This window comes from Pyrgilauda ruficollis, unplaced genomic scaffold (assembly GCF_017590135.1).
Source record: "Pyrgilauda ruficollis isolate IOZ18807 unplaced genomic scaffold, ASM1759013v1 scaffold32, whole genome shotgun sequence".
Classification (NCBI taxonomy): Eukaryota; Metazoa; Chordata; class Aves; order Passeriformes; family Passeridae; genus Pyrgilauda; species Pyrgilauda ruficollis.
Window position 1 is genome coordinate 2,716,455 of NW_024524600.1, and position 12,385 is coordinate 2,728,839.

Consider the following 12,385-nt stretch of genomic DNA (forward strand, 5'->3'; position numbering starts at 1 on the left):
AAATAGAAAGCTCTTTACATAAATGAACTATGATGTATATATTTTAATATTAGGTCCTTAGGAGAACACCATGATCATCCCAATGTGGTAATGGGAGATCTTCAGTCAGATGAAGAAGATATCATGAACAGTTCTGATGAAGACGATGACACAAATTCTGATTCCAGTAAAGGGGAGACTGATGCTCAAGAAGATAAACAGGTATCTTTTTATCTTTATCTTCTGAAGCTATTTCTCACTCTTGCAATATTTCATTAGTTGTAAAGTGTTGGGATATTTTCAAATGTAAACCACCTGTTGCCTGTTGAGGTTGAGGTCTGACCTTCTGTTACCTTCTGTGAGTGCTAGCTTGGAGGGATTTTCCTTATTTTAATTTTATTTCTTCTTCAAATGAGGAGCAGGAAGACAGTGTTAGCTACTCTGAATGAAATGAAGTTATGAGGATCCTGTCCCTCCCTTTGGGGGACACCCATGTTCTTGCTTCTCAGCCTTGGACGCCCTGGAACCAGCCTGCCTGCAGACCAGTGCCTCTCCTCAGCACCAGTCCCGGCAGCTGTTTCCTTTGATAGTAGTTATATCTGCTTCCTTTCTTTAAAAATAATTAAAAACCAAAACAAAACAAAAACAAAGCCCCAACAAGACAAACAGAAAAACCCAATGAAACTTTTTAATGCTGGAGGAGAAGACTTGGCATGTTGGGCCTGAATGTTGTTAAACCAAATGAGAGGACTAAATTGGGAAAGGGAAAGAGTCAAGGGAAAAGCCTGTTCCTGTGAAACTAAACAAGACTTTATCTGTATGGAAGCTAACTTACCTTGCGTGCCTCTACAAATGCCCTCAGCCTTTCACAAGGGAGTTTTACGGGAAAGTGTCCCCATTAGGAGGGTTCTCAGGCAGGTTTTATGGAGTAATTCAGCGCTTGCTGTGAGGCATCTGCTGCCGCTTGCTTCAGCTGCCTGCGGCACGTGCGGCCGGCAGCTGGGAATTAACAACCAACTTCCTCACAGCAGAGCAGCTGCAGGGGAGAATGAAGCAGTCTCTGCATCGGTCATCAGCTGGGCTTGTTTTATTTTTCCTTACTGCAAGCATCTGGCTGTTTTGATGCTTTATATCTGTTAGGGGACTTACAGGGCTTCTTTCCAGTGTTGTGCCGGAGAGCCTTATTTGTATCCCTTTGGTTCCCCCATTAGAGACTCTCAGAGCCAGAGTATCTTTGTCTGAGCAAATGCAAAGTGGCTCTTTCAGCACCAGCTGGTATGTGAAAAGTCTTTGAAATGGGGTTGAAAACAGACCGTGATATTTCATTTTGTAATTGTTTAGCGGTAGCATCTTGTCCTCAACATACTAATTTTCATCTCATTTGCAACTGACACGTCTACAGTGATGGCAGATACCTTGCTCTGCATAATTGACTTACTTGTGAATTCAGTCTTGCAGGGAGTGTGTCAGCCGTGCTTTCTAAATAGGCACAGGGGCCTGAGAATAGGTGTTACAATCTCTCCTGAATGTGATTGACCCACACTGGATAGATCCCAGTGTTCTTTGGAAATAAGTTTAATTTCATACGTAAAATTCCAGATCTGTGTGCAGATGTCTATCTATATAGTATATAAAATAAATAATGTCTTTTGCACATATCTGGTGTTATACAAAATTATTTAATTTAGAAATTAATTTTATTTCGGTAATTAGGTATAGTGTCATTTAAATGCCAATGAAAAAATTAAATTTAGATTTATTTTTTATTTTGAATACAACAATATAATTAAAACCAATCTATGAGTACTGTCTGTTCCATGGTTTAATTTCCAGCACTTGAGACTAATTTATATGTTTCAAGAAGAACTAAATCTTCAGAGAAATCTTGTAACATTAGTGGTTATGAACCAAAGTTTTGTGGATAAAATGCCACTGATGCCTGATTTTCTAGATAAACAGTTCAGTGCCCATATTGTACTACCACACTCAATACAGCCTTCCCAGGACTTACATCTCACTTGAGTTGTATATCCTGTGATGTTTTAGGGCTCCTCATCCTCTCTTTCTTTGCAGCCCATTAAAATGAAAGCCTGACTGTGCAATAGATGTGGTGACAGCTGGCAGCAGAGAAGCATATGGCAAACCATGAGAGCTGTTTTGGAGAAAGGTGTTCCATCTGAGGGAAATTGTACATGGAAGTTACACTGTGTAGCAAACACATTTGCATCCCAGTGCCTGCCCTGTTTGCTTTGTTACACCTATTATCTCTATCTGAGGTTGGACAGTGCCACTGGTTTTTTGGAAGCCAAATGTGCATGTAAGACCCAAAATCATCTTCACAGTGTTTCAGGCAGATGACAAGGCTCACGTATCTGCATCTTTGGAGTACGTTAGTTGATTGTCAGAAACTGGCTATTCGCTTCAATGTGAACTTTTTTCTTTTTTTTTTTCCTCCTGTCGTCTTGTTTTTCACTAAAGAAAGTGTGCATGTATTTTAAGATGCTTCTGAAACACATTTGAGGTCACTGCAAATATTACTGTTGCTGTATTAATCAGAAAAAAAGACTCAAGTAAGATATAAATACTACCTGTACTTTAGTACTTTTGCTAAACCAGTAACTGTTGTTTGCTAGAACTTCATTCTTTATGGGCTTCAGTGCTTCCTGTGATAATTAAAAGAAAAGGCTGACAGGTTGAAAGGCTGCTCCTAGCCAATATTGTTGTTTCCAGATACAAGCTAAATTGATTTTCTCACAGATCCTGAAAAACCAGAAGGTGTCAAAGCCAAGAGATTTCAAAGCACTATGAAGTGTTTTTCTTAGAAGTAACTATCAAATAATTACATTGAATTTAAAGAACTAATAGCTGGAAATGATCTTTATGACAGTTTTAGTAGGTGCTTAGTGTAACATGTGATTTTATTTGCAGGGTAAGGCAGCTGGAAAGAAAACAAAGGTTTACCACATTGCCAAGGAGATCATGAGCTCCGAGAAGGTGTAAGTGTCAATGCTATACTTAATAACTACTCAATTTATTTTAATTGGGCAATTAAAATGTAACTGTTTGCTTTTTCTTGCTTTTCTGATAGGTTTGTGGATGTGCTAAAGCTCTTACACATTGTAAGTACTTAAAAAAAAAGCAGTTTCCTCTTCTATTTGTTTAATCTATTAAAGTTTTATGTTTAGGCTTTATTGTAGTGACTGTGCCTTTTTTCTGCTTCATCTACATATTCAAAATATAAAAATTAATCTAATTAAGCTGTACTTTAATGTTTCATATTTTACATAATGGATGAATATTTTGGTGGTTCCTTCTGGATCTCCTTAATAATTTATGCAGTTTCCAGCTGAGTGTGAGTATTGAATACTGAAAATTTAATATCTATCAATTTATGTTAATCTGAATCATATTTATAAGCCAGCTCGTACTGGCTTATAAACACGTACATAGCACCAAAAATAAAGATTTTGGTAAGAACAACTCCTGAAATGGTGGAGGGGGGCAGGAGCAATTTATTTTAGAAATGATACATTAAAATGGCACATTCTTGAAGTAATCCAGTTAATAGCTAATAGCTCTAATGGTGCATCTATCACCATGGCAGTGTGTTTTAGTGAGGTTGCAGCTCCTTGGCAGACATTTGCTTTCTGATAACACCTGTGATTGTAGTACCTGCAATGTGCTGTACAAAGCCAGGATTAAGTATTTAATCTGTGTTTGTGCAGATCAGTCATCCGTAAAACATGCTGTGTTGAAAGTGATAATAGGAAATTAATGAAGAATTTTTTTTTCTCCATCTCTATTTTGTGTGTTTTCTGTCAAGTTTGAAATTATATGTGTCTGTAGCATTTTGTCACTCTATTAAGTGCAAACATAGTGGTTTTTTCCTTGGGCAGTAGAAGTGGTTATATTGCAAACAGATGCATTGGTCTGCCTCAGTCCCTCGAGAAATGTGTTCTATGAAACTGGGAACAAAGACTCTTATAAATGGTTGTATACAGTCCTGTAATACAGGGATTTTTTTTCAGGGAACAAAAAGCTTGCTACATCTTTTGCTGATTCCTCTTCTGCTTTCCTCCTAGTAACTGTTTTTCTGATTCTGTTCAAACTTGGCTTTTATGAGCTGGCTCAGTCAGTTGCCGCCAGTATATGATTTATATTCAACATGGTTTCTAATACAGAACTCAATCTTAAATACTGGTAAAAAAAAAGAGAGTTGTCCTAGGCAAGTGTTAAGCTATGTAATTTTAAATTATCATATTTTTCAGACATTTAAGTTATTTGTTAAAGGTATCTTTGCTTTTCAGTGTACCACATTTTTAGGTAATATGTGCAGTGCTGGAAGAAAGCTATTGGTAAGGAGGATGCAGGCAAGCAGAAGAACAATGTGAAAAAGGGAAGAGTAGAAGGCTTAGGAAGTTTCTGGGGATAAACTTAAAGCTGTCCCCACAGTGTAGATGTGCAATGGTGTAGGATGTGTTTTGCTTTTCCTTTAAAGGATAATTTTCAACTGTATTCATGACAGTCTATTGGTTTCTAGCTGCCAAATAAAAACTATTGGAAATGTTTTTGTTGCTAGCAATGACAATCAACATGTATTCAGCCTGGCCTAACAGGGTACTCCCCTGCCAGGTTGGGAGTTTAGGAAATACTTTGTCCTGAACTTGTCAGTTGGCCTGCAGCAGGAACCTTGGTGAGTGTCCTTGTCAGAGAGGGCACTGGTTTTGTGTGTGCATTCTTCTTTAAATAAAAACTGCCATAGCTGAGAAAGGTTGCAGACACCCAGATTTTTGTTTCCACAGAGTGATACGCCTGAGGATTTGTTTGTTTTTCGCACACAGTATTAAATCAGTTGATTTAATAATACATGGATAATATTTTAATGTTGATAAAATGATCCTTTTGATTTCATGTGCACTAACTACTTTGGTTTACTAACTGCCAGTCAAGCAACTTCTGACAAATTTCTTAATTAGAACTTAGATTCTCCCTAGACTGGGCTCTTTTACCCAGAGTAAAGATATGGCTTATGGAGGGATGCTCCATACCTTCTGAGCCATCTATTAGTGGTTTTCCACTTGAAATTTAGTGACCAATTCCATTAGCAATGATCTAAAATGAGTAATACTCTCTTCAGTATATTTTACCAATGTCAGCTAAATGCATCACATGGCACCAAGGAAGAGGAGTGTTGATGTAAGAAAAAGCTTTTAATTTGCTTCATCTTAGAGCCTTTGAAGTGGAATCTAAAGCAGTTGAGGAGGTAGGAATGTAACTGCAAAGTAGTTACAAGTACCACTGAAATTTTTTAGCTTTTTTTTCTGTTATGTTGACAAGGTGAAGTTAGGTGGAGCAACTCTTCCAAGATACCAGAGTGCCAGCCTATGTGGACCCTGTGGCACACTACAAGTACATCTGACTGCTTCTGTTGAAGACACGCTGCAAAATTGTATAAACACTTGGTGATACTTCTGTAAATACTAAACAAGCTGGTCATAACAGAGATAAAGGACTCACCTGGCTTTGCACAGAGTCTCAAACAGACCCAGCAAATGGGATTGCTTGAGGATGTAATCAAACATTAGATGTAATCTTGAATTCTCTGTATTTCTGTTACTGTGTTAGTGCTCTTTTAGGGTGAGATTCCAGTAAAATGCTTTTAGAAACTCCTGGAAACAGAGGAGCTTAAATCAAACTAGCTCTTCTGTATGCATGTTTATGAGATGGTTCATGCATTGCCTCCTGAGAGTGAACCAGGGTTGAGAATGTGGGAGAAGTACTATTTTTTCCTAAGGACACTTGCAGAAAAAAGAAACAGTGAATTGGGTGTAAAACACAAGTGACATAAGAGAAACAAGCTTATCACTTCTTTCTGAGTTGCCCTGTGCCTAAAAAACACCCAGTGTTCCTGGAAAAAAGGAGTAAGGCAGGATTGGTGCCCTTTGTACTTCTTTGTTGTGGGATTCTTTGGAGATGGTTTCCTTTGCACGAGTGAGGGAACCCCTCCTCAGCAGCGTCCTGGCACTGTGAGGGTAAGCTGTCTGGCTTGTTTGTTGTCATTTTTTTGGTGCATTTTTGTTCTGAATTTTGTTCTTTTGTCAAAACTCTCTGCTCTTTTTGTTTTTCCACTCTTTTTGATTCTGCTTCCTCCCTGCTGCTGTTGTATATGCAGCAAGGCTTCTGATCCAGCAGAGGAACTTGGTTTTGTGAGCTTACTCCTTCCAGTGCAAGGCTTAGTGTTTAACTTCTTGCTGTGTGAAAAGAAAAGCTTAGGCCTGTGGGCTTTTGCCTGAGCCTTTGAATCTGTGCTTCTGACTTAGACCCCTGTTCTCTCCATATTTGGACTCTGAGCCCAAGTAACTAGGAGCCTGTCAGCAGGCACCTCTTAGCATTTCTGCAGCCACAAGAGCAACCTCTTATTGCAGAAGGCAGATAAGAGGTGAAGCATAGTTTTCTATTGTGTGTCCTTCCAGAGACACAAGCGTGAAAAATTCTGGTTTCATGTTACCATTTTTCAGAAGAAAATGGCAAAATTCTGTATACAAAAATGACATATAGTTTTATATATATCTATATATATATAGATAGATATATATAAAAACTGATGTCTATTGTAGCCCAGCATTATGAAAAATAATTCATGGTAGATTTGGAAGAAGAATGTAATGGAAAATAAAATAGCTATGGCCTTTGGAGCAAAGTTCTGACCTCGGGTCCTGGCTTACAACTGACGTACTGTTAGACCATGAAAAATTCTCTCAACATCCAACTCCTTTTCCTCCATCTGCAAAATTTCAATATTTGACCAGTCTGAGGTGAATATGTTGATAAATGTTTGGTCTCTGAAGTACTTAGGACTGCTAAGACACTTGACAATGAGTTGGAACTGTAGTCCTCTTACTAAGAAGATTAATAAAATAGTTTTAGTTTAGAAGGAAATATTGTTCTACTACCCAGCCTATTGCCTGAAATAGTATTCTGGGAATATGCCACAGTCAAATCATTGATTATTGTAAAAAAATCAAATACATTATTTCGTTAAAAGCTTATAAATTATTTTATTATCTGAAACAAAAGGTGTGGAATTGTGTGGCAGCTTTACGAAAGTAATGGCATATGTTTGAAAAATATCCACACTGACTCATAGTCTTGATTAACTATAGTTGCTGTAGTTTAATTTAGCAGTTTATGGCAAATAGTCTGACTCTAGCTAGGAGTGCCTATTTATATTTTAAATGATCTATTTGTGAAATCTTCTGTAGCTGTATTGCTAAGCAGTCATGTTTACAGTTTGTCACATCTAGCAGCCTGGCTGTTGTGAAACTTCCTCCTCTTCCCTCCTCCTCGCCATAGGATGTCTGTATGTGTGTGTCTTCCTTGAAAAGCACTCAAGTGCAAACATGCTTTTTTCCTTAAATCAAACTGATATTTGAGCTATCTGCAGGTGTATTTAGCTGGGGGAGTTGTTCTTCAGTGTTCTTTTTTTTTTTTTTTTTTGCTGATCGTGTGTTCTGGGAGAACAGATCTAAGATGAATATTGGTTGAAGCGTAAGGAATAGAATACGTGACTATGTTTAGATTATGTAATACTTTCTCTTCCTGTTAAATTGGCAAGAAATTTTAATTTCCCCCATCTGAAATTATCTTCATTCAACTCTTAGGTACCTGAAGGTGTACTTGACCCAGTCAGCAGCTGAGCGAGGTTTTAGTCTGCTGGGTACCTCTTTGGCTTTACAGCTAAAATTGTCCTTTGCTCCTTAGGCTCACACAGGAAGATCACTGCAGGCTGGGAATCCTCTGATGGGAAGAACTGAGGGATTGTGAGTCAGGGCCTTTGCAGATTGGAAGTGCCTGGGCTGATTGCAGATGATTCAGAACAGGGTCAGAATTATCAAACATCACAGCCTCTTTGCTTGTTTAAGGAAGCTGGTTTGAAGGAGTGGTGTGAGGAAACAAAAGCAGTGATGATGGTATCCTCCTCAAATATTGTTTAAAAACTCCACAGCTATAAGGGGAGTGTATACCAACAGGATAAATAGAATTTCCTACACATTTTCAAGCTGGAAGTGTTTGATCAGACAACAATTCAGCAACAGCATGTGCTCAGAAGCCTATAATATGCCTAGACTAGATTTTCATGTGAATAAGTAGTGGGAGGCTGTCTTAGCCTAGCATAGACTAAAACTGTTTCTGTTTTGGAAAGTTCTTTCCAAGGATGGCAAGGTGTGCTGTCCTCTTGAAGGAGCTGTATGAAAACAATTACCTAATTAGTAAAAAGTGATATCAGAAGATTATTATTGGACCAGAATATCATGTAAAACTAGAAACTGTAAACAAGCATTTCAAAAAATGTACAATAACCTCCCCATTTCTGAAAGGAAAAAAAAATCCTGGTAAAAAGCTGGGGTGATTGATGATAACTAGCATAATATTTAGGGTTTTGTCATGCAGCATATGAACCACATCTAGAGTTCCAAATATTTTTCAGTAAAATAAGCACGTTAATTTCAAAGTGTGACAAGTTGGTTTTTGGATTTGTTTTTTTTTTTCTTTTTTAGGGATTTTTTTGATGAGTAAGATTTCAGTATTTGAAAGATACATTTTTAATTAGAAAATCTGTCTTTAACATTCACTTGTAAAGGATTGCTGCATTGCTTCAAACAGAATAATTTCTAGGACAACCTAGGTGATTGCCTTTGAACAGGCTGATGAAAGCAGTGCTCTTCAGCAGTTTTATATAGGACAATGTGCTAAATATGTTTGTAATATAAATCACATCATGCAGGCATGTACAGATATCAGAGCAATGTATATATTATTTGCAAGAGCAATTCTGCTTTTATTTAGCAGTCAACTGATTTAGATTTAGAGGGAGCTAGGTGCTGGTACTTTAAATTACTTTTACTGCAGTTTCTAAGTCATTCACCTACTTGCATTAAAAGTTGTCATCTGAATACTTTCCACCCCTTGAGGTGAATTTCAGGGTTTTGTTTGTAAATTAGCTATTTTATATCTGGTAATTAAAACAGACCTGATCTATGTTATGTCCTTTTGGATATGAAATCACTTTCTCAGAAGGCCAGCACCTTCAAGTGTAAACACTGGTAATTCCAGCCTTGTTACATTTGTTTTACTTTTCCCACCCCCGATCCCCAGGCATGTGCTCTCTGCATTCAACTCTTGAGTTTATCTCAAGATGAACTTGGCATGACAGTTACTTCACACCCACTGCCGGGTTAAAAATAAATCTTAATATGATTACAGTGACAAATGCATAGTCAGTAATGAAGATAATTTTAAAAATATAAAAGAAAGAGCATTGAAATTTATCTCTTGTTGTTTCACAGGCTTTCGAAATTTGAAAGGTTCACATTATCTTTTTTCCCTGTATTTCCTCTCTGCAGCACTTCCTCAGTTTACTCAGTTGTGGAAGGGGATATAGGGGGTGATGAAATAAAGTTTTGGCTGGCTGTTTCAGTGATAGAGCCTTTCATGGCATAATCTATAAACCATAATGAAGCTGATGGACTTTGGGTCAAGCTAGTTGAAAAACCAAATCTCTATTTGGAAAACGCCCTGCAGACTCTTTGAATGCTGTATCTGGAAGTTAAATAAATGCTCTTAACTACAGCTGACGTTCCTGTGTTATCTAGTGGTGCCTAAACCTGGCTCCCTGCTCTCCTTTTGTTGTTTGGTCAGGGGAAAGCCTGGGTTGTTGATTACAGTACGGACAAAGCTGCTTTGCTTTTCATCAAGTCCCCTTATGACATTCAAACAAAATTCTTGTCTCATGCTATGGCAAAATACATACAGTACATTGTGTGTGCATACAGTTGGGGGCAGGGGAAGAATATTATCATAATATGATGATGCATTTTGCATGAAGCTCTCCAGAATGCCTCATTTGAGCTTTTGCCATTGTAATTCCATGTATCATTTCAGTGTTAAGCAATGCCCCAGGGTCAGAAAAACCTATAAGATGCAGCTGGTAGTTAACCTATGTGTCACTAGTCTGCACAGAGGATGTAGACCAGAACATTTCCATATGAATAACGCCATCTGTTTTTTAACTCCCTTGCATTTAGTTCTCAGCCTTCCCCAGTTACAGCCAGTGCCCTGTATCTCGTTTCAGTTTCTTGTCAGAACTGCCCAGTCACAGCCTTTGTGACCCATAAGGTCAAAAAGCAAGAAAGCGTGTCTGGAGCTCACGTTGCCAGAGCTGACGTAATGAAGAGGGAGAGCAGGGGAAAGCTGAGGCTTCAGATTGAGAGACCCTAAATAGTGCCAGATGCTGGACTGATGGGATAGCTAATAAGAGCTGTAGTAGTAGACTTACGGAGGGGGAAAAGGGGATAATTTTTTTTTTTCCTCAACCTGAGGACCCTACAGGTTTCCAAAGACAGGCATGGACTCTATGCACATTTAAAATATAACTTATTACTGTGCTTAGAAGATTAGATCATTTTCTTGGTTACTTTTTTTTCAAGATACCTGCAGATCATGCATGTGATATTAGGTTTCATTAACCACAAACTCCAAAAGCGCTGTTTAATTCTCTTTTTGCCCAAATTTAAGTGAGACACAGTAATACATAGCACTACATAATTTATATTTTCTTTTTCGTCAGTTAAGACAGTGTGGTTTTTCAAGTGAAATGCTAGATTGCTGAACTTTTTGAAATATTTGTTTGCTTGTGAATAGGGAAAATACCCTGAATTATGGATACTGAGTATCAATCTTGGCAGTGCTGATTTGTGTGGGATCAAGATTTTAATTTTGAATAGTTTAATGAGGACCAATGAGCCTCAGTGGTGTCCTGTTGGGAGCTGGTTATAACATAAAAATGCTATAACATCCTTCAAGAGTAAGTAGGATGCTCCTCCTCCCTTGTAAATGTCTCAAAGGTACCAGTCAGTGTTGGCTTTGATCATTGCCAACATTTGAAATCTTGTGATTCCCATGTTGTTACGGTATCTTTTCATTAGATGTTAATTTCCCTGTATACAGAAGAGCTGCTACATACAGTAATTTTTTTACCCTGGTTTTTGCCCTCCAAAATGGCATTTGTAGATATGTTATGAACACTAGCATGGTTTTTAAGTAAGGTACTATGATTGTATTAGCTGATATGAAAGTTTTATTTTTTGACTTACATGTTTGCAAGAAGACACTCTAGGCTGACAGTAACCTTGCAGATACAAGCCTTGTTTAGCCCACCTCAGTGTCCTCAAAAATAATTCTAACACATTTCTTAAGGGCTTGTTGTAAAAATAATGAACGACTTCTATATTATGCATACAGGACCAAGAAAGTAAAGTTCCAGTGTCAAATCAAAAGGATTAAGGCAGTCCCAGGGGAGTAAATGGAAGCTGCAGAAAAACAACCCAGATGGTACCTGCCTTGCCTTTGGTAATAGGGAGCAGTGCCTGGAATGTCTGTGATGGGAACTCGTGGAGCACTCTGTGTTGGTGCTTTGAAGGCTGTTCACTCATGGCAAGGGGGGTTTCTGTCCTCTTTGTACTCCGGCAGGATTTCAGGGATGCTGTGGCGCATGCCTCCAGGCAACTTGGAAAGCCAGTGATTGAGGACAGAATCCTGAATCAGATCCTCTACTACCTACCTCAGCTCTACGAACTCAATCGGGACCTCCTGAGGGAATTGGAAGAGCGATTATCTCACTGGTGACTATCAATAAAGGGATTCCACTCCTTTGATGTTGAAATTTATCTGGGGGGCTTATGTGACTTCATGTGATCATGGTTGGACTCTTGTTTGTGTTTCATGTACCTTCCTGTATGTACTTTGAATGTATAGGAGATTATTTTTCATTTAGATGTGCTTTTGTGCCATTTAGATGCATCCCAAAAGGTCCAGAAGGCATGCCAATACATTTTTGTAGCAATCACAGTTTTTATTTGAAATTTCATTTTTAATTGAAATTTCTGGCCCGTGCATGAGCATGATAAGTGCACTGATTTCATTAGGGAAAAAGGAGGCTGTTCTGAAGACTGGTTTGCATTTTAGAGGTAGTTTAGATCTACTGATCAGGCACAGCGCTGATTGACAGCCACAGTCCCCTTGAAGACCATTCTCAGTTACCACTGGTGGGTGGAGGTGTACAAAACCCACTGACAAAGGTGCTGCAGTGGGTAAGGACTTTTCTCACCTTGAACTAAAGTGTTGGAACAGTTCAAGACCATTTTTAAAAGACCATATATTAAGTGGTTGTCATCTAACACCAGTGTGTTGATGTGTGCCTAGTAAGGTGTTTCAGAATAGCAACTGAGATGGGTACCTATCTGCTGTAAGCTTTTTGTTCAGAGCATGAACTAGCACATCTTACTCTGAAAAAGAGAGGTGTTTTGCTGTAAGGTTAAGATGTATGCTATTTTTAGCTCTAATTGCA

At 38.3% G+C, this 12,385-nt stretch overlaps 1 protein-coding gene across 2 annotated transcripts in view; it reads left to right on the top strand.

Moving 5' to 3' along the window:
* FGD6 (FYVE, RhoGEF and PH domain containing 6) overlaps positions 1-12,385 on the top strand; it is a 71,807-nt gene that overhangs the window by 28,575 nt on the left and 30,847 nt on the right. For both annotated transcript variants that reach the window (XM_041474346.1, XM_041474347.1), the window contains exons 3-6: positions 54-201; positions 2,908-2,975; positions 3,068-3,098; positions 11,509-11,660. In XM_041474346.1, the coding sequence (XP_041330280.1) occupies positions 54-201; positions 2,908-2,975; positions 3,068-3,098; positions 11,509-11,660 (399 nt within the window). The remainder of the gene's footprint in view (positions 1-53; positions 202-2,907; positions 2,976-3,067; positions 3,099-11,508; positions 11,661-12,385) is intronic.